This window comes from Esox lucius, chromosome 11, assembly GCF_011004845.1.
Source record: "Esox lucius isolate fEsoLuc1 chromosome 11, fEsoLuc1.pri, whole genome shotgun sequence".
NCBI classification, from domain to species: domain Eukaryota; kingdom Metazoa; phylum Chordata; class Actinopteri; order Esociformes; family Esocidae; genus Esox; species Esox lucius.
Window position 1 is genome coordinate 14839962 of NC_047579.1, and position 22429 is coordinate 14862390.

At 45.9% G+C, this 22429-nt stretch overlaps 2 protein-coding genes across 4 annotated transcripts; one reads left to right on the forward strand and one right to left on the reverse strand.

Moving 5' to 3' along the window:
* Nucleotides 1–780: 780 nt before the first annotated feature.
* ndel1b (nudE neurodevelopment protein 1-like 1b) lies at nucleotides 781–18730 on the reverse strand. Of its 3 annotated transcripts, none has more exons than XM_013131253.4 (9): nucleotides 18587–18728; nucleotides 12186–12282; nucleotides 8666–8819; nucleotides 7144–7292; nucleotides 6808–6944; nucleotides 5570–5743; nucleotides 5104–5201; nucleotides 4567–4733; nucleotides 781–4393 (listed from the first exon to the last, which is right to left on the reverse strand). In XM_013131253.4, the coding sequence occupies exons 2-9, from the start codon at nucleotides 12269–12271 to the stop codon at nucleotides 4303–4305; spliced, it is 1056 nt and encodes a 351-aa protein (XP_012986707.1). In that variant the 5' UTR covers nucleotides 12272–12282; nucleotides 18587–18728; the 3' UTR covers nucleotides 781–4302. The 3 variants fall into 3 exon arrangements, with proteins under 3 accessions (XP_012986707.1, XP_019906849.1, XP_012986708.1); XM_020051290.3 differs by lacking the exon at nucleotides 18587–18728 and adding an exon at nucleotides 17287–17376; XM_013131254.3 differs by having other exon boundaries at nucleotides 4277–4393; nucleotides 4488–4733; nucleotides 18587–18730.
* Nucleotides 18731–19324: 594 nt separating this feature from the next.
* On the forward strand, nucleotides 19325–20489 carry LOC105029914 (RING finger protein 222). The gene has a single exon (XM_010903486.3). The coding sequence runs from the start codon at nucleotides 19381–19383 to the stop codon at nucleotides 20071–20073; it is 693 nt and encodes a 230-aa protein (XP_010901788.1). The 5' UTR covers nucleotides 19325–19380; the 3' UTR covers nucleotides 20074–20489.
* Nucleotides 20490–22429: the final 1940 nt, after the last annotated feature.

Here is a 22429-nt window from a genome sequence, read left to right on the forward strand (position 1 = left end):
GAGGGTATAGTAGCGGAGCTCCTTGTCCTGCCATCATCATCAGGAGACTCGTACAGAAATGTCAAGGACATGAAAGTAAAATAACTGACTTACACTTTATTAGTGTATGTGTGTGTTTGGACATTGTACTAAGAGTAATTTGTTTATGGTAACCAGGCTTGGAACTTGGTCATTTTAGGGCCATTTGGTCTTCGGTATCACAAACATGTTTTGAACACGAAGGCCACAAGACAGGGCACAAGGGCCATGGAGTGAAATAGGAAGATTTGGAGCTTACAAATAAACGAACATACCTGTGAATTATTAGTAACGTACTTATGAATTACTACTTATGGTCTATGCACTAAACTTTCAATTATCATGTCTTAATCCTTGGAGTCTACTCAGGGGCACCAAAGCCATGGTGGCCGCATGCAATGGGCTTCACGGCCAGACCGAAGGGCTACGGCGGCCAGGGCCGTCGTGAAATTCCTTCCACAGATGGTAACACAGCATTCCTTGTGAACATCTGATCAGACAGCCCTGCGTCTCTTGGTTTGCCAGAAGTGAGCACCAAGAGCGTTTGCATCCATTAACAGCTTTAGGTTTTCCATAAGATGGAGATAATATCAGAACGGCTCGCCCTAACATACTTCATTGTTTTTATGCTCTTGTATTTTTATAATTTTCCCTTTACTTTTTAAAGGACATTGAATTGCATCTACGTGTGAATTGTGCTGTATAAATGAACTTGCTTGCTTATGTTCATGAAGATGTGCAGCAACAACGACATTACAATCCTCATTTTCCAATCTCTTTATTTCGCTGTATTAATTCAAACAGTTTGGACAACCAATTCGACATCGTCACGCTGCGATCTGATGTACAACAGTAAAACTCAGGCTCTTCATTGTAAACACGTGCCGTGAAGAAATCTGAAATAAATAGAGCTTTAATAATGCCAAACGAAACAGTATACACAAATGTGTTGTTAGGCAAAGTTACAATGCTTGATTACAAACCTATATACACGGGGACATAGCAACCGGCTGATATACTGTCAAGTAAAGAGGGTAAAATGACATGGGGGGATTAAGTGCTTCAAAGGAAAGTTCCAGACTGTTGAAGAACTGCGGATATCGGGCCAGTTTCTCAGACACAGGATAAAACCTACAACTGGACTAAAAACACAATCGATGGAGAAAGTTATTTTTCAGTCCAGGAGTTGATAAGCTTAATCAAGGGCCAAGAAACAGAACTGTAGGGCTTAACTAGGAAAGGAGTCAATTCACTTCAAATCATACAGGAAGTAATGAAATTCCAATTCAGGTTTTTACTACCAGAAAGGCATTGGAATTTACGTTTACTACCTATAAGTTGAAAATAAAATGGAACTTCCAACCCCAGTTGAAACTTCTATCGGTGATAAGAGTGTTGTTTCACCCAGATGAAAACAGACAAAGGAGAATACAGTATGGAGATTAAAAATGAACAAAACAAACACTGAATATCAAATCCAAATGAGCACCGTGAGGCACATCAATCCGAGATGAGGTTCACAAGCAATTACAAACAATGACAAGGTCAAGCACCAAAGGGACAAAATGATCACCCATAACAATTTACAGTCAAAGATGAGCATCGGTTGGCCTGGGTACCAGTCAGTTTCCAATAGCGTTCCTTCTTGTATGTACGGTCAAATATTCGGAACATAAGGCCTACTAGTTACACAGCAGGGACAGTCATTTTTACTGTTATTTTACCAGGAAAGCATGACTAAAAATAACAATGACCTGGGCACAACTGAAAGGTGAAAGACTGGATAAAGATAGGACAGAGTGAAAGTCCAATGTACCTTTGAACAGGAAACATATACTGAACTCCATCTGGAAGTCACTCTGCATGGGAGCGTCTGCTAACTCCAACAATATGCCACATCTAAATATTCACCGACGGGTACCCAAGCTTTTTACAGTCTTGTCAAAACTAGACTGAACGTTGCCCCTAAGGTGAACACAACCGTCATTATGACATGGCCACAAAAAAAGTATCACCATGCAGAGTTCAATTAGGGCTGCAAAATTTGGTCAGATTTCCCAAAATCCAGTGTTTTCCCCCCCAGAAATACAACAGCTGGTTTTCATGCATATTTCCGGGAGTTCTGGAAAAAACAGCAAATTTCAGCGAATGTCTGCGGGCGGCTGTAGGATACAACTACATTCAGCCCCTAACAGATCCTCAGTACAGCACACCAATGTGAACAGGTAAACCTTCTCTGAAGTTCTGCAGACCACAGACTTCGACTTTTGTGTCTAATACCAGTTCATTATCAGAACGGGGGGGAAGGTGATGCATTTCACATAACACAGAAACCACATTTGAAATGAGCGACAGCCTTTCCTTGAACACCAACGGCGATCCATTTGACTTCATGGTGAAGACGTCTGATGGGTCCACTGTAGCGGAATGAGTTAGCCAATGTCACTGAAGAAGCCCGAAGAAGCGCACCACCAAGGGAACTGGGTGGAATTAGGACCTTGTGGTCCGTGCGGGAAACTCTGAGGACGGCGGGAGGGAAAACAGATGGTGTTTCCGGGCGTTTTAACGTGTGTCCTTAAGCCACGGACCCCTACTGGTGTCCTTCTGTCAACTCCGGCTACAGACCCAGCTGCTTAAAACAACCAACCCCTCCAATTAGTAGATGGGTCGGGGAGAGGGGCTGCCACATGGTACACCCCGGGAGCACTTGGAGTTGACCACCTTGCTTGGTGACGAAATTACAGGCAGCCTCTCGCTCTAAACCCCAGGCGATCTGCGGCCCCGACGACAGCTTTACCATATTCTTTTTTTCTAACTAGTTTGACGGAAACAGAGCTACCTGGGAGTATTGAGAGGCAGCCGGATAAGACACTAAAGCTCACAGCCTGGGCACAGTAAACATTCACGTCAGTCATTCTTATAGATGTGGTGGTGGTGGTGGGGGGGGGGGGGGGGGCTTTTAAAAACCCCCGTACAAGACACACACCCGAGCTAGCCAACAAACAAGCAGACAGGAAATGCTGGACATTGAAGAACACAGTGATGAGGAACCCATTTCAGTTTAAATACAACATGTTTAAAAGGAGAACTGACGGTGACATTGTGCAAATTATTCAGAAACGTTTAAGAGGAAGGAAGCTGCGGTCCGTTGAGGGCCTTTGTCAGGTACAGTTTCTGTTTTATAACTGTTACAGAGTCAAACGGCAAAACCGATGGAGCCGGAATGGAACCATGTTAGAGCATAGAGGTCAAAGGTCACAATAGCAACACATCATGTGCCGGAGCAAGAAGTTTGTGTATTATCCTGGTGGTAACAAACAGTTGCAAAGCACGTCCAACGGAAGCCCTTCATTTCCAACAGAAGTGGTTCTGCAACTAAACCAGAATACCTACTGGACAAATTCAGTGGAGCCGCTGCTCGTTTGCTTCCTGTTGAATACACACCAACTTAATCAGATGCATAAACCTGAGCGTGTTAGGATACACACACAGATTCCCTCCCTACTCATGGGTGAAGGAGTGAGGCATTTTCAGTCATTCAGTCAAGTGGAACACAGACATACATGGACAGACACGCAGGCGGCCGACCGACACGCAGGCGGCCGACCGACACGCAGGCGGCCGACCGACACGCAGGCGGCCGACCGACACGCAGGCGGCCGACCGACACGCAGGCGGCCGCCCGACACGCAGGCGGCCGCCCGACACGCAGACGGCCGACAGACACGCAGACGGCCGACAGACACGCAGACGGCCGACAGACACGCAGACGGCCGACAGACACGCAGACGGCCGACAGACACGCAGACGGCCGACAGACACGCAGACGGCCGACAGACACGCAGACGGCCGACAGACACGCAGACGGCCGACAGACACGCAGACGGCCGACAGACACGCAGACGGCCGACAGACACGCAGACGGCCGACAGACACGCAGACGGCCGACAGACACGCAGACGGCCGACAGACACGCAGACGGCCGACAGACACGCAGACGGCCGACAGACACGCAGACGGCCGACAGACACGCAGACGGCCGACAGACACTTTTGAGCTAACGGACAGACGTAAACGAAATAACAGACAGTCAGTATGGGCTCTACAAGCGTTTCCTCTTCCCATTAGTTTGCAGGGATGTCCAGAAGGGCCGAGGAGGTGCGGCTGTGGTCAGGGAAAGAAAGGGCGAGGTCGTTGTGCAGGGTACCATTGTTCTGCGGGAGGGGGGCTTGTACAGAGGTCATGGGGCTGAGGTGCTCGGGTCCGTCGAGAGGTGGGATCTCTCTAAACGGCCAGAGGCAGCATGCCAGGAGGGGAGACTGTCCTGGAGGACGCCAAGGCCGTCATGGTGCTGGAATCCAGTCCATTCACAGCTCTGTACACAGACACACAGCACATGGGGGGATTAGACCAGCTCCCACAATCACACTTTCGGGCTAAGTCAAGGGTGCCAGTGTAAGGTTAGAAACCATTTGTCATGTCTGCGGCGTTGGCCTGGACCCAACGTGTCACACGCAGACACGGGCTGGGGCAGGGGGGACCACTGACGTTTTGTCGTAGTAGGTGGGGTGTAGCGGGTGAGGGAACTTGGCGGCGTGGCTGTTCACCAGGTTCCCGTTCCCGGTGATCATGTTCCCGGACGTCGCCGCGTAGGTTTTCCTCGCCGCCTGTTCCTTGGCGAAGTTCCTGCACGCCGCTAGCTTGGACTCCAGCGCCTAACATGGAGAGAGAGAGACAGATCCTATATTATTAAAAAAAATTGCGGGACCTATTTGTCCCATTTCCAAAGTGGACATGTCAGTCATTTAGCAGACTATCTCATCTAGAGCCACGTACAGTTTGAACATTAACAAGCGTGTGTCAAACTCAAAAACATCGATCAAACGACACCCTCAGATATTGGGGTTGCAACCTTTCTAATCACAGATCTGGATTTCAGGACAGACGGGCCCAATATGGGCCGAATCGACAGTGAGGGCTGGAGAATGGGGGGAGGTCAGTTCTTTTAGCAGCAGGGGGGAACGGTCCTCTTTAGTGTTAAGCAACGTAAAATGCTGCTGGAGGTAATGCATATTGGATATTTACCCCAACTTTTCTGAGAAGGTCCCCAACGATATTGAGAGCAGATATTCTTGCCGATGGGGTCAGAGGTGAGCCTCCAGGCCCACAACCATTAGTTAACACTGTGGAGAGAGGTGAGGAATTTACGCCGACTGAATCAACATCATCATCATCATCATCATCCAGCTGTAGAGGAGCACACACTTCCTCCAATAATGAGGCAGAAAGGTACGCCATTAGACGTCTACATGAAACAGAACGTTCCAGGTAGAGGTAGGCTATCTGCAACGAACCGAAGATGACAGAAAATATATGTGGGCCAAAACAGCACCGCTTGTCTTTGAGTGAATCATCAATCCGGAGTGTGAGAAGAACATCCCCGGTTTGCTTCATTTGATCCCACTCCCTCTGCGTTACAGCGCCAGACATTCTCTATTACATTAAAATAGTATATCCACCAGGTCTGTCATTAGAAATGTCTGTGGCCTACCTGAGGGTTTGGGGTTGAGGAAGGGGTGTTCGATGACCTTCCCGGTGGGGGTGGCCGGCAGGGACATGGAGGCCGGGACGGCCGAATCCATCTTGTCCATGTCCAGGGTGGGCGAGCTGGGGGCGGATATCCTGTCTGTCGTCCTCTCTCTCACCGCCAGCTCCTGTCGCAGGTCTGCAGGGGGAAACAGGAATGACCATGAACACAGCGACAGCGCATGCCGTGTCTGGGTCTGTACGGTGGAAACTGCTTATTTTAAGGGATTGAGACGTGCCATCTAAAGGTCTGTACCTCTGGTTTCTTCAGCAAGTGTTTGAGAATACTGATTGGCTAAAATACTATTACTTTTACAATACATTGCAATCTCAGAGGCTCTTTGGCTGCACCGAAACTCCAATAATATCTCATCAAAACTGGCTGTTTTTTGTCGGACCGCGTAAGCCGGCCAAGAAGAGCAAATGTCTCTTACTGAGTAACTGACTGACTGACTATACCTTAATAAAGAGCGTAGTGGTTAGAGACGCGAACTTGCAAACAAAACAGGTCCCACGTTCGATTCTCATCACAGTCAAAACAAATTAAGCATTAGGATTTGTTTCAGATAGACAAAAACGACACTGGCTACAACATTCAGGAGCTACGTTATAGCAAGCCTAAAATAAAACTGTGTACGGTTATACAGTATTTCGACTATTTCTGGTGGATATTCAATGTACACATCCGGGCATGCTTTTTTGGGGTAATATAGGCAAGATCACAACGCCTTGGGCAATAAAAGAGTAGGGGTTTCCATGATTCTCTCGTCTTTACACTTGACAACCTTTATCACTTAATTGCAGGCCGGCTGAACTAGGCTTGCCTGGTTCCTTTTCTGGTTTTGACAGAGGATCAGAATTATTTTCAGCTATTTAAAACCCATGACTGACTCAAACATTTTCTCATAGCTCTCTGGTCTCAGGAGCAGCAGAAACGGTAATCAATATGTTTGTCTCTCATGTAAGTTAAAATAAAACCAAAGCAATTGAATCTCAAACCATGAAGAGTCATAAAATGGGCGAGATTCGCAATACATAACGTATCGTCACCTTAGCCTTGAAGTCATTGTTACGTTGCCGGGAATTCCCAGCATTGACTGAGACCGGCGAAGGCTCCCTTTTCATCCCTTTCCTTTGCCACAGCGTTACGAGACGTTCAACACAGGGGGACTGACTGACCGGCGCGGGCCGTTAAAAGGTTACCTCTGGCTTCGTCCTTCAACCTCTGCACCGACACCAGTAGGGACTCTTTCTCATCCAGCTCACTCTCCAGGAAAGCATTCCTCTCTATGGCCTGGTTCAGACGGCCCTCAAAGTCCTCCAGGGACACGATGGTCGCCCTGGGGAGGGAGAAGGAAGCAGACGGAAAGGGAAGAAAGGTGAGTGGCATGCAGGAGTACAACTCAGTATAGCAGCATTCTTTGACTTTGTCAGCAGCAGATAAAAGGTCGTAATAAAAATAACAATGGTCACCTTTAGCCCACAGTTAATACAGTCCCCACAGTAAGTGCCCCCGCCCCGTCCTGTCTCGTCTCCTACCTCTTGGCCCTCTCCAGGTCGTCGTTGGCCTGCTCCAGCTCTCTGACGTATTTATGAAGCTGCTCCTTGATTCCCCGGGTCTGTGCCAGCTCGTCCTCCAGCATGGAGATCTGCTTATAGCTCTGAGCGTACTGCTGCTCCAACTTCTCCTACGGGGGGGGGGGGGGCAGGGGGGGCGGGGCGGTGTTCAGTATGTTCGCATTGAGGACTGTGGCCGGTCAAACCGGGGACATGCTGTCTGCTACTTGTTACCATTCTATTGTATAAGCGGCCTGGGTGTGTCTGGAGGTCCCAATGGCCCACTCAGCAAAGAAACAAAGACTCAGCCATCTTTCCTCGCTTCGGGTTATAAAAGTTCTGATGATACACTTTAAAAAAAAAATATACCCAGTTTTATAACCTCCGTATACTCTTAAAGGGCCTTCAGCTGTTTGGTGGAGGGGAGCGAGTCACGACTCGTCGTTTCTCAGACTCAATGTCGACAGCATAGCTACTTTGCCTCAGAGCCAGACAGCCCCTACACATGAATCAAAGTCCCTCCATTAACGTAACACGGGTGCCTCGCACGATAACTTCCTCGGTCTAGCTGCTGCCATCTGCAGCCCAGCACAAAGGCTGTCTATCTTCCAGACTAGCGCGGTTATCAAGTGGTAGGAAGTGAAATGCCTGGACTTGAGAACGACCGCAGAGAGCGGCTCCTTAGGCATCGTCAAGAAGAGCATGTGTCCTTTCATCTGGCCGGGATGTAAACCTGGGAACACAGAAACTTCCGGCTGTGGTGATGGTTTGGCCACATGAATCTACTCCTATTATCTCAAGCTGTTTAACTGTTGAATGGCTGGTTGTCTTATAACACAGTGACCTAAAACATTGACTAGTGTTCTGGGTTAGACATCCTCTACCGTAGTAGTCTGTTTAGGAGGACCATTAAACACCTCGCTGTGCGTTTAGCACTATTAACTGTTCAACATCCAGTTATATATTTGGCACCATTAGTTTAAAAACAACCCAGCAGTCTATTTTCTCCCCTTGATCCTGCTACTATCCTATAATTACAATGCGCTGGCCGTGGATTAGCTAGAGCCAAGAGTATGTAGCTACCGTCCCGTCAACACACAGCTCTCTGGCTTGGCTGGAAGTATGGGTAACAGGAAGCGAGAGATGCTCTTAACTCTGACACAACATATGGATGGAGCGAGGCCCTTTTGCCAACCCGGGTCAAAGAAAAAGGTTTCAAATCAGACAAAGAGATGGAGTTGGTCGGAAAGAGGGTCCGTCGGAAGTCAGACAGAGGGTCCGTCGGAAGTCAGACAGAGGGTCCGTCGGAAGTCAGACAGAGGGTCCGTCGGAAGTCAGACAGAGGGTCCGTCGGAAGTCAGACAGAGGGTCCGTCGGAAGTCAGACAGAGGGTCCGTCGGAAGTCAGACAGAGGGTCCGTCGGAAGACAGACAGAGGGTCCGTCGGAAGACAGAGAGAGGGTCCGTCGGAAGACAGAGATTCACAGTGAAAGAGAGGCTGTTACCTTGAGGTTGTCCATCTCGCTCTTCAGTCTTTGGTTCTCTGTGTGCAGGTCTCTGAGACGGTGTTCAGCCTGTCCTAACTGGGCCTCCAACTCTGCCTCCAGCTCCCTGCTACCCTCCTGAAACTCCACTAGCTCTTCTTGGGCTTCATGGTAGCTGGGAGACAGATGGGGAGACAGTTACACAGACACAACACTCCTTCCTGGAACTTGACAGTAACATGGAGATGGATAGATATATTTAGCTGACGCTTTAGGCTGGTGGAGATAGACACAGTGACACACAAGCAAAAGCTTTGTGATTGTGTACTATTTTTATTAATAAACCTTAAGATAAATAGCGTCTTTCCCCAGGCCCCTAAAACCCATAAACACTGTTGCTCCCTGTGGAAAAGGAACCATCCCTCTGACCCACACTGTGTAGAGGTCAGCTGAGGTCAGAGGGATGTTTCGACACATCCTGTCTCCGAGCTCCCTGGTCTCCTGCTGACCACCCACTAACCTCTGACCCCTCAGACAACATGGAGCCACCTGTATCCTTTGCTGAGGACAAAGAACTGCCGAGGGCATAACTCTTAACGCTATATCCAGACCGAGGTCCAGCCTGAGTTCATTCTATATTCAGACATGCTTGTTAGGCAGGACACCCTGCTGACCAACACATTTGGTGCTGCTATTTCGAGACGGGCAACACTGATAGCCAAAAGGGCGACAGCCTAAAAACATGTTCTAGTAATATCTGTCCCAGTGGAATATTCCGGACCCCGGTATTAGCTGAAAAGCTCTGGACTTCTGTGTTGCACTTTCTGTTTCCCTTTGCCTGTCATTCATTTGGCCACAGACGTAAAACAGCAACTAGAATAGTTCTGCCTGGGCCCTGACTCATCGGTCATGACAAAAGCCAGTGTCATTCTAGAGTGTTTTCTGGGTCATTCAGCAGTGTACAGTAGCAACGCGGAATCAAATTCGAAGGGTTCATTTCCTAAACAAAAGCCTGGCAACCAGCTATGTTAACCTAATCACAGTGGTCTATAAGAGCGGTCATGTTTGGCGTGTTATGGTGTTGACGTGACGGCATAAAAACAGATCCGGGACCAGGCGACGTAGTTCCACAGATCAGAAATGAGCCATGAACAGGAAAGGTCAGAGTTAAACGACAACAGGGTTAGCCTGTAGCTGTGCTAGTGTATCAGCCACTGCTCTGTCCTTGGCCTTGTGCTGACTGGCTTTAACCTTCATTCCAAACATTGCGTCCCAGCGGCAGACAAACTGCCAGGCGGCTTATATGAAGATAAAAAAAGTAGTAGCATACAGCCCAGTTGAAAATCTAAGAAGTTATTTTATGTTTCATACTAGGCTCTGATTTGACTGACACAACAACACTGTATTTAGTCTTACCATCATTCATTACAAGATTGCACCATTTCGGAGAGTTATGGAAAAAGTGTACAGTGGGTGGAAATCTCATGGCCCACATGAAGAAACACAAATCTACCAATCAATCAATCAAATGTATTTATAAAGCCCTTTTTACAACAGCAGTTGTCACAAAGTGCTTTACAGAGACACCCGGCCTTAAACCCCAAGGAGCAAACAACAGTAGTGTTGAATTTCAGTAATGCAATCTACAAGCCAACACCAAACACTGAAGACTGCTAGCAAGCTAACGGTAGCCCAGGCACCTTAAACACTAGATCAAGCCTGCAGGCTGTATTCAAGAATGTGTTCTGTAAACACTGTCTGGCCTTACAGAGCCTGTGAGAACTAAATATCTAGGGAATTTTGTTTTCCAAGAACAGTTCAGTCTGGCGGGTGGGGGGGGGGGGGGTTGTTTCCACCACTACAAAGCAGACTGTTTTTATAAAGCCTGGTTTATAACCCTCTCAGTACCAGTGGCGAGTGATAGTATTTGCCAGAAAAAGTCACGTTGTGCAAACCTTGGCAATGTTAGAGCAATAAAGAACAAAGCCAGAAACGTACATAGGGTCCCTGAAGTGAAACACAATATTTCTGACCAGGGCCAGAGTTTGGGCCTCCAGATTATATTCCAGTTTATATTCCAGGGCAAAGGGCCCCCAAGTCAAAAATCCAGAGTACCTATTTAACCCTTTCAGATAAGAGTCATTAAGAGACTATTTGGTCCTAACTAAACCTGCCCCTCAGCACACCATGATCCTCATTAGCTTAGTTAGCAGAGTAGGTCGCCTGGCATACCAGGAATCAGGATAGTGGGTTTGATTCCCAGGATCACCCGGGTGTTAGACCTACGCATGCATGAACGCAAGTCGATTTGAATAAAAATTGCCTGTAAAATTGTATCTACTTAGACAGTTATATAACTTGGGTGGTTCACATCCTGAATGCTGATTGGCTGAAAGATACCAACAGGGCCAGCAGACAGTCAGTGTCTCGCCAAATGACATACCGTCAGCGCCTGTGGTCTCTACTAGATCACAACGGACACAGTCCCGTCCTCTGCTCAGAACCATCCACAGCTGCTGAGGGGGGACTGATCCCTCATATGGTCGACTGTCTTCGTATGCAAAGATAATCCCAATAAACAGGCCGAGCCGTGGCAGTCGCTTCTCAGCCTAAACCTGAATGCCTGTTCTCAGTGAAACGGTTACATCAAGTCATCTAGGCCTACTGACGTACTGTAAATGTCACTATGTGCTGGGCTTCTCTGTGTAGATGTGGGGACTTGTAGAGTACGAGCTACTTGGCAGGGTCTGGAGCGGTTATGTAACCAAGGACCTCAAATTGGTGAACGCAAGGCTATTTTTAAACCCGATGTGGTTGTCCAGTCTACTGTTGTCTTTTAGCCTCCTGATCCGTGACACAATGTCTTACACTAGTCTGTTTGATCCCCATGGGCAAGAAAGACAGATGAAGAGGAAGAAATGGAGGAGGTTGACTGTGTGATGAAAGAAATCATTTTCCTTGAGCACCCTGGTCTACACTGGATATTGAAATGAACCCAATAGGAAGAAAATTGACTGAAAACAAGACAGAGCCTGAACTTTGCAAACATAACACCTAATTTCACACAGAAAACATTCCCGGTTGCAAAGCGGTTCTCTTCGCAATGAACTAATGAATGCTTCCAAAGTGTGAAAATGACCCGTATCCAGACCAATGAATGAGGCCCTGGTAATGATGCAACGTCAACAAGGGCCTATGGAGCAACAGGGTTAGGGTTAGAAAAACACATGACTTACCACATAACCTTGTTGATAATTTTGCAGAGATCTAAGCAAACGCCAACAGCCCTACTTTATGTAATAGAGCCCAGAGCGAGCCATGTGGTCTTCTTAGCACACACTGACATTACTGAGAAGTCTGTTTCTGAATAAGAGTAGCAAAAAACATTGGGGTACTATCGGAGAAATGTTCTTAGAGAAGAGTAGCACAACAGATTAAATGACAAAGAGTTCATACATTCTTTATTAACAAGCTATGATATGATTAGGCCAGCTTAGAAAGGGACCTTTGGGTTAGTTGTTGTGAGTGGACATTCACATACCTGTTCTTATACTTGAGCGACAAGGTCTTCCAATAGTCGATCTCATCGTCTTTTGAAGTGAATTTTGGTATCATCTCTGTGTCCATGATAGAAGGACCTGCGGAGGCAGAAGACAGATGTCCCTGTCTGACTTTTGCAGATACAGTGTAACTGACCTACAACTCCAGGAGAGGGAGAGACTTCAGTCAAACAATTCTAGTTGTCAGGTCAGATGTGTGGACTGACAGAGGCTGTCAGTGTCAGTCAGAGTCACAAATGGTTCCCTTTATAGTGCACTTCTTTTAACCAGGGCCCATGGAGGCTCTGGTTATAAGTAGTGGACTTTAGAACTTGTAGTGAGTAGTTGTGAAAGTAGCGGCCATCATCTAACCCAACAGAGGGGAACTGAATTAGGTACTGACTGTCGTGTTCCCCTCATGTCCAGGCAGTCTCAGGTCAGGTCACTGAGCTTCACATCATTAATGATGTCACTCTGAGCTGTCTGTGACCGAAGTCTTCTGGGCAGTTTACCTACTGACATGTGAATAGATCTAAGACACACTGCTGTAGTTTACCTACTGACATGTGAATAGATCAAAGAGACACTGCTGTAGTTTACCTACTGACATGTGAATAGATCAAAGACACACTGCTGTAGTTTACCTACTCACATGTGAATAGATCAAAGACACACTGCTGTAGTTTACCTACTGACATGTGAATAGATCAAAGACACACTGTTGTAGTTTACCTACTGACATGTGAATAGATCTAAGACACACTGTTGTAGTTTACCTACTGACATGTGAATAGATCAAAGAGACACTGCTGTAGTTTACCTACTGACATGTGAATAGATCAAAGAGACACTGCTGTAGTTTACCTACTGACATGTGAATAGATCTAAGACACACTGTTGTAGTTTACCTACTGACATGGGAATAGATCTAAGACACACTGTTGTAGTTTACCTACTGACATGTGAATAGATCAAAGAGACACTGCTGTAGTTTACCTACTGACATGTGAATAGATCTAAGACACACTGTTGTAGTTTACCTACTGACATGTGAATAGATCAAAGACACACTGCTGTAGTTTACCTACTGACATGTGAATAGATCAAAGAGTCACACTGCCGCCAGGGAACCCAAAGTCAGATCTAACCAGAGATGAGAGGAACAGCCTCTGCTTAACTTTCTCAGTCAATGTGAATCTCCCTCATCCAACAAGGCAATGAGACTCCAATAGCTCCATCCCACAAACTACCAGACAGGGCAAACGGCCTCAGCACTGACCAGAGGCAAATCACCTTCCCACCAGCCTTTTAGTAAAATGCCAAGAGCTGGAGCAGGATAAATGCAAATACCCCAGAACACATAGACACGAATTCACAAAGTTATGGATGTAAGGACAGACAATCCCATGCTGTCAAAGTTACAGTTGAAAACAGGTCTTGAGGCTGTAGACTATAGTGTTTGTTTACAGCTGCTTAGTAGAGCAAAGCAACCTTATGTTTAAATTTCAGAAGGTGTAACACAGTTGGAATAAGCTCACGAGGCACTGAGAAATGTAATTCTTAAAACATCTAAATGGGTAGGTATCATTCATTTATAAGTCCTAAAATGGGTGTGGCAACCGATGGGGGCCCCTTTAAGCCAAGTGGGGGCCCTTCTGTCATTGGCCAGTCATCGTCAGTTAGTCCTGCCTCTCTCCCTCACTGGGTGACGATCTACCATTCTTCAAGAACACACTCGACACACGGGCACAGGAGGGGTTTGTGGGAAACGACTGGCCATTTGGCAGGCTGACGTTATCAGCATTTTGTTTTTACATGATTGCGCACGGCACTGGTGTTTGATAAAGCATTTCAGCGTCCGTTCCTGGTCGTTCTGCATGTTTGTGGAACGCCAATCACAGGGAACGGAAGCAGCGTTGAAATCTGCAGGAGTTACAAGCCAGGCTGCAGTCAGGGGAAAAGCCACTTCAGAGGGTGGAGGTTAAGCCGAGGGGCCTACATCTAAACCTTTGATTAAACCCACACATAAACACATCTGTTTAGGACCAGTGTGTGTGTGTGTGTGTGTTTGCGTGACAAGCCGATTCCTGCATCTCTTCCATTCCCAGTCCAGTGGCTCAAGGAACAGGCAAAGCTACTATTGATAATCACCACGCTTAGAGGGAATTCAAACGCATGCGTCGCTTAAGTCACATCAACCAAGCCAGTCGTTTTAAGTGTCTAAAGTAGGAGGGCTGATCTGTGATCCGTTTGACGCCTTTCAGATCTTACAGTGCTTTTATCGGGTAATCTGAACACTCCAAGACGTCGGTTCGCGTCCGGCACTGGCACAGTGGTTTACAGAAGGACAGGGACAAATTTAAGCATAGGACCTGGCCAATGAACAAAAAGCAGTCCCATACCTGTAGCTGGGTATGACTAGTGTGGAAACTCTGAGAAGGGGTGTCATGAGCAGAGCAGTTTCAGGGCAAAGGTCATTTTTCAAGGACAGACTCTCATGCCGTGTTTCTACTGGAGTTTTACCCTGAAGTCCAGTCCTGAAGTCTCACTGGGTGCCAAGCCCTGGACTTTAGGACTTAGGACGGGGTTTGCGGAATGATGCGTTACGTGGTGTGAAAACCCAGCATGTTGTTCTTTTCGAATGTCAATGTTTATCGTTTGCTTTAGGCATCCTGTAATGGTTTTCATTCGATCTAACAAACAGATACCTGAAAAAATTTAGAAAATGAAGCAACAGTACAGGGAAGCAAAAAGTTAGAACGGAAAGAGTCGGAACGACCGAATGTGGTTCGATAACCCTGACTCAATAGAAAAACAGAGCGCTGAGACCAAGACGTAGACTGCAGAACCTATAACAACACAAAATGACCACAGAATTCTATTAAAGGGAGATAGTTTTGACCAAATACTTATCAAACTAAATAATGAATACACTGTCTTACAGTTACAGTGTTATGAGTGTAGTTGCAGAAGGAGCCGGTCGTTGGAGTTTGAGGAAGAAATTAGTTTTATTCCTCAAGTTCAGACGCGCTATTGTAAACAAACGGAGCATGGCGTTATTGTTATTTTACTACCAGAAAAATATCGCCCTTTATTTTTTGCTACCAGAAAACGAAATAGTGTTGATAGTTTACTCCTCCCTCCCCACATGGGCACATCCTTAAGTCCTTGGTACCAAATGTAGAGTGGAGACAGGAAAGTCTGGAGCCAACATTAGCATAGATCCCCGGTGTGACCCTGGTGCCGGGGTAAAGCACCAGTGGAAACACGGCATCAGTGCTTGTCGAGACACAGCCTAGCAGCCACTCCAAACGGTTTAGACAGGACCCATATACAGGCCCCCGCTCATCAGAAAGTATTGAAGCTGTTTGACGAGGCGCTGCAATAAGAAATGACAGACTCAATGACCAAAGGCATTTAACTTTGGCCTAACAAGCGAGACTTGTCTGTGAAGGGGCTTCCCAGGGGCCGTGGGGTCACAGGCGTGACAGCTGTTTCCTTCCCTGACATTCCTCAGTGTGCACACTGTGCTGCTCCGAGCCGCCCCTCTGACGCGTCCCTGAAACACTACAACCGGGACTCCGTTACCAACAGACGAGGAGTGTCAACACCCTATGGGAGATTAAAGCAACACGATGAAAACCTATTGGCAAACGGACGCACGCGAAAACCGAAAGGGAGCCCGTTTTTCCTGCGAGGTCGGACGTCGCCGAGCAAAAACGAGCGAGAGGCCACTGTGCTGGGGCCACTTGAGGAGGGTGGAGGGGAGCAGTCAGAGGAGCAAGAGACAGAAGCGCAGGGAAGACCGCGGTTCAGTCGTTCCGCAGGGAAGACCGCGGTTCAGTCGTTCCGCAGGGAAGACCGCGGTTCAGTCGTTCCGCAGGGAAGACCGCGGTTCAGTCGTTCCGCAGGGAAGACCGCGGTTCAGTCGTTCCGCAGGGAAGACCGTGGTTCAGTCGTTCCGCAGGGAAGACCGTGGTTCAGTCGTTCCGCAGGGAAGACCGCGGTTCAGTCGTTCCGCAGCCTTGAATAACTTCCCCAAAAGCCTTTGACTTCTCCAACACAGGAGAAAGAGAACATGAAACCGTCGTCTCATCCATTCTCTGACAATTAACAACGTAGCGAGGGAAACCAAATTACTCACCAGTTCCAACTTCCACACAAACATGACTGTAAAGTTCCGGGGGACTTCCTAATGGACCCATAACAGAAAATAAAGTGGCAGCAGATGTGAAGGACATTGTTATTAATAATGCAACCTTCTGATGTATTAAGCTAACGGTATTAAATAAAGCACTACAAATATTAAAATGTATAAATATTTCTTTCCCCCAAAAAACAGTTACAACAGTATTGGCATACCCTGCGATACAATATGTATGGCAGACAAAGTGCTACTGCACTTGCTTACGCTAACTGCTAACCTTAACATTCAAGCTCTTACCCATCTCTTAAAGATGTCATGAAGTAGCATACATGAAGTAAAAGTAGCTCAGAGCTGTTGGTGACAGAAATCTAGCTGTCAGAGGGGACGGTATGCAATGCCCACTACCTTCCCGACAAGTAGACTGTTTCCATAGTGATGCCAGAAATGATAAACAGGCCTCGTTTTTGCCCTACGCAGAAATCTGAACTGGACATCTAGCAGAAACATTAACTACAAATAACAAGTTTCGCTCCTTGACAGTGACCTTTTTCACACACAGGGTTCTTAGCTCCAGGAAAAAGATGGACAGGTTTGTCTGTTTTCAGAACCATTCATGCGCAGGCGATTTGGGTGGCATTGGCCAGTGTGGCAAACACATGGGCTTGTGTACTCAACCACACCCTACACCCAGTGCACTAAATTCCTTGACAGATCATGATAAAAAAGGACACCAATTAGGGGACAGTGTGCTGTTTGGGAGGTGTCATCACACCACTAGCGAGCCAACAGCAGGAAGCGACAGCCATCTGGTTCTATTCGCGGTATGCTTACAGCGGGGCAGGCTATTTAGCTATCAGAGGAAGCTGTGTGTGGGTTTTCTTGGGCCACAAATCTCATCTAGGCTTCCTCTTTGTCTCAGACACGGAAAACATCGACATGTCCAGCTGCTTACTCACAGATTGAGAGTGAGTGACTCACTGTGCTCCCTCACAGCAAGTTATGGAATGTCCGAGAACCTCATTCCCACCCCCACTTCCACCAGAGAGCAGGGACAGTGCTGGACCGGTGCTAGGCCAGTCCAAGGGTTCAAGGCTGTGGACAAGATAAGCAGTGTGTACTGTAGACTTGTCCCTTGTTTTCAACAACCCTTCCCCACCACCAGACCAGACAAGGTCAAAAAATGTACATAACATCAGGCTAAGGGAATAAACGTAGCACGTGAGGAGAATGAGGTTAGGAAAAACGGTTCGGCCAGTCTTAAAGGCATTCCTAATCGGCTAAGAGCAAAGAGTACCATCCGTAGTATATACGTCTTGCCACAACGAGAAGGAGAAGTCCATTGTTTGATTTTGACTGTATACAGATCAGATAACCAACAGTCCAAAGATGTGCCTTCAAGAAGGTATGAAAGAAAAACTGTGAGCCCAGCCCTTTTCAATAAAATTAGATTATGACCAACTGGGAAGTCATAACTACAGTGAACCAGAATAAATATAGTAACTTGGGCGGGTTGTCCTCAGGCAACGATGATAATACATCAGTCCTAATAACCTCGAATGATGTATGGCCCTCCGGCCAGCTGGAGCTAGCATCCAACCGGCTTCTCCATAACTGTCATACGACACGAAAAATATATTACTCACCGAATCGTTTCCACACAATAAAGTGTGCATAATACATAATAGCGGAGGGTAAACACGACCAACTGAAACTAGCGATATCAAATATAGCACTCCCTGATAAAAATACAACAGGATGAACAAGCTAGGAGAGGTAGCAAGCGGTTATAGCCATGGTAAGTTCAACGACCTATTTTCAGCGGTCACCGTTTGGTGAGCCGCTGGCTGTTGTTCAAACTCGAAAATAACACCGTAACGTCAACGTAACTGTCAAAACCACCGATATGTTGCTTTGCTCCGGAGAAGACGTTAACAGTAGTCGACCAGTACTCAACTCTACTTAGAACTTAGCGATGTATCTGCTAATACCAACTGTAAACGTGCATCTCCGACATCAAAAAAGTGGGTTTTTACGTTATGTTGTGTGAAGTTTCTAAACCAAAAATATTATTTTGTTGCTGAAATCCGTATGTTTAAATACATTTAAAAAAAATATATGTATTCTGACGTCTGAGCTTCTTCAGTCTGTACACACCAGTACCGCTTCACAGTTCAGTATCCGCTATGAATTGCGTATTATTAGCTTTTGGGTTAAGCATCTAGCTAGAAAACAAGCGTAAACATTAAATATTATTACCTGGGCATGTCCAATCCGTGAGTCTATGTCTCTCTCTACAGTGACATGCAGATTCTGTTAAATTCACAACAGCTTTTTTCTTTAACTGCCTTCATCGAAATGTCTGTCTTGTATTTAGAAAACGCCAACGCGACTCTCGGAAGTAACGCACTTACCGAGGTGGTGGCACGCGATGACATCATGTGTACGTCAAATGTGACGCGCCAGTGTTGGGTGTGGGAGATATTTTGATGTTGTTGATGTAATTTGCCTACCAATGATCACAAGGTGGCGCCTTAATGCTGACTTATTTGTGGTAAGGTAGTTCATGAGGGGCCTAGTAGCGTCCCATCAAATCTTCATCAGCAGACGGCCGGGGATCCAATGTAATGACTAGTTTCATTGTAATTCCGATATCATTTCGAATATTCCCCTCGTATTTTATTTAATCAGCAAAATATGTTTTTTAAACGCGCACAATTATTTAATTGCAGGGTCCCTGAATAATCCATATATTATGAGCCTTTCCATCATTTTTAGAGTGACGGGACATGCCTACCACTGGAATGAGCCAAACAGCAGGAAGCGATAGCCATCTGGTTATATTTGCAGTACGGTTTACATTCCCAATCCGGTTTGGCTGTTTGGAGAAAACCTGTGAATAGCCCGGGCTGAGACTCGAATTAGTATAGCCTATAGCTGACAGCCCGGTTTTACAAGACAATGTTTTCAACTCCTCCCCGAGAGGCTAGTCACTGCCCTAGGTTAGGAGGCACTTCACAACTGGCGAGGAGCTGTCAGGCTGCGCGTAAAGGATGGCCGCATTTGACGAACATAATGCGGAGAACAGGGCAGCCCAGAGACAGGAGTCTGAGTGCCCGGTATGTTACGAATACTTCTCAGACACGGAGAGGATCCTGAGCTGCGGACACGTTTTCTGCCACGACTGTCTGGTCAAAACTTTAGTTTGTATCAACAGGGACGGCATCGTCAGAGACACCATCATCTGCCCCGTCTGCAGACACCTGACTTTCATTGAAAAACTACAGGATATCGTCGTTGTTCCTTTCGCTTCGGGGAAAGACGCAAAAGAAAGAGGAAGGCAGACTTTGAAGATACCTGTCCCTCCAACAACACCTGTTAACCCAGAGCACAATGGTACAAGATTTGCGTCACCGCATATTAGTTCACCGTCTGGCTCGAATGGATTCTGTCGGATCATGGAACGTTTTAGGTGTATTTCAGAGAGATGGAGAAGTCGTCGTAAGATAATATCACTAATCAATCCCGACCATTGTAACTCTCAGATATTCATCATCAGTGCCCAGGGCCGACCCATGGTTGATGATGATGTGGTTAACGTGGACACTGTGACGGTTACGCCGGAACCCAACCGCAGACGACATATCAGAATTTGCACCACCGGACGTTTCTTGTGCGTTCTGCTTGCGATATTCACCTTGATGGCATTGGTAGCCGTTACACTTCCATGGGTTTTATTAGCATAGCCCGGAAGCAAATAGGTGCGTAATTACGCATTACTTACTTGAATGACTGATTATTCTTTTAAAATGTAATAATCTCATTCAACTTTCTCTTCTTTCTTAAATATATTACATACAATTCATAGCACTTAAAAAAATACCTGATACATGCCACTTTTTTCAGTCTGTAATAAATCATATATATTATTTTACTTTTATTTCTGTTGCCATCCATATAGCTATGTTTTGACTGGAATGGTGACCGCGGAAATTATAAAATAAAGTCATTGAATGATACAGACATGGCTCCTTCATTTTGGTGAATCCAATTAATAAATAATTGACTTACTTTCATTTGTAACGAAATGTAATTGAATCTTAGACGAACAGGTTTAATTACATGTTAACAGGGCATAAACACCTTCCCTGAGCAGGCAAGAATTGCATTCCAAGAACCTCTCATGCAGAACCTAATTGTTCTGGGTTTCTGGTGTCAATAAAAGATGTTGGACTGGTTATATGAGAACTTTCTGATTTATGAGACCCTTTGTTTTATGAGATTTGCATGCACATGTATTTGCACAGGCCACAGTCACTTCACCATGAGGGAGAAAGAGCGATGGTGAAAGAGAGACAGGCAGAGAAAGAGATGTAGAGATTGACAGTGAAAGAGAGACACAGGGGCTCTCTAAGGGGTTCGGTCTGCATGGCAAATAATTGATGTATATCTCAGAGAGATTCAAGTAGTCAGACTTGCAGGTAAAGATGAGCAGGTGTTGTCATTAGTTTGCTGAAAGTGGAGACTACGGGCATAGAGACACCGGTGTTGGGTTACCACTGTCCCTCCTTGTAGGCCCTGGTGTACAAAGGACAAGGGAAAGTGAGCACTGCACTCAATGCTGTGAGGGGAACAGTGTAAAGGAATGTATTAGGGCCTCTGATATAGGCCTTTATGAATGTGTAGAGAGAGAGTCTATAAGAGCTTTCGTTTGGCCATGTAACTTGTATACACTTTTATATTTTATGTATTGTTAGTGGAGTTTGAGTAGCTCCTCTGTACTTCTTTCACCCAGGAACAGTATTACATGAAGTAAAGGAGTTACAGAGAAACGTACTGTAAATTGTTACCAGGCCCTGTAAGACCAAAGTGTAGATCCAGTGAAGGATTTCTAAATGGTTATTTTTAAGAAATAATAACTGTAATTTTGGCTTAACAAGCTTGTTCATTCATTCAACTAACAGACACATGTGGGTCCAGGGAGATGTGTCATGAATTGTTTGACATGATTTGTGAGTTCAGTGCTGCTACATGATACATGAAACATTGCTTTCTTACAGGATTGGGTGCCACAGTGTTAGTTATTTACACAGGGAGTGTTATTGGAATGTACTTTAGCAATGACTCTTTCCCCCAAATGTGCACTCATGATTTCAATCACTCATCTAGTTGTTCCTGTCTTACTGGTTGAATGGTAGCTCCTCCTAACCAACACACACTAACCGTTTTGGCCTCCTTTGTTTTTTTGCCAGCGATATAGAGATGTATGAATAGTTAATTATTTTCAGTTAATTCACCCTTTAAGTAAAACCATGGTCTTACAGAGAAAGCATTCTATAAGCGTTCTATGAGAGAAACTTAACATTCATATTAACAGAGTTTTCATGCGGGATTAACATTGTTCCCATTACTAAAAGATCAAATAGGAGAGATCAGCCCATTTTCTTAGAGCGTCTATTCATTATCTAAGACCACTCTTGCTTTCATTAATAAACAATGCCTCTGGCTGAGACTTTAAATTGGAGTCAAACGTTCAAGTGCCTTATATGCTTTAGGAACAAAGTGACACTGATCCCACTGATTACTGTATGGAAAATCTCTCACAGTATTTACTCAGGCACTAACTCTTGAGGTTAACTGACACAGTATTTACTCAGGCACTAACTCTTGAGGTTAACTGACACAGTATTTACTCAGGCACTAACTCTTGAGGTTAACTGACACAGTATTTACTCAGACACTAACCCTTGAGGTTAACTGACACAGTATTTACTCAGGCACTAACCCTTGAGGTTAACTGACACAGTATTTACTCAGACACTAACCCTTGAGGTTAACTGACACAGTATTTACTCAGGCACTAACCCTTGAGGTTAACTGACACAGTATTTACTCAGACACTAACCCTTGAGGTTAACTGACACAGTATTTACTCAGGCACTAACCCTTGAGGTTAACTGACACAGTATTTACTCAGGCACTAACCCTTGAGGTTAACTGACACAGTATTTACTCAGGCACTAACCCTTGAGGTTAACTGACACAGTATTCACTCAGGCACTAACCCTTGAGGTTAACTGACAGTATTCACTCAGGCACTAA

Bases quoted from the DNA above. Each gene is read 5' to 3' on its own strand.
- ndel1b (XM_013131253.4), bottom strand. From the start codon at position 12,271: ATGGACACAGAGATGATACCAAAATTCACTTCAAAAGACGATGAGATC. The intron at 4,734-5,103 runs GTAAATATCCAA...TCTCCATGTTAG, and splicing joins ACCTTCTCAGAAAAGTTGGG to GCGCTGGAGTCCAAGCTAGC. The intron at 4,394-4,566 runs GTCAGTGGTCCC...GTCTGTGTACAG, and splicing joins CCCACCTACTACGACAAAAC to AGCTGTGAATGGACTGGATT.
- LOC105029914 (XM_010903486.3), top strand. From the start codon at position 19,381: ATGGCCGCATTTGACGAACATAATGCGGAGAACAGGGCAGCCCAGAGA.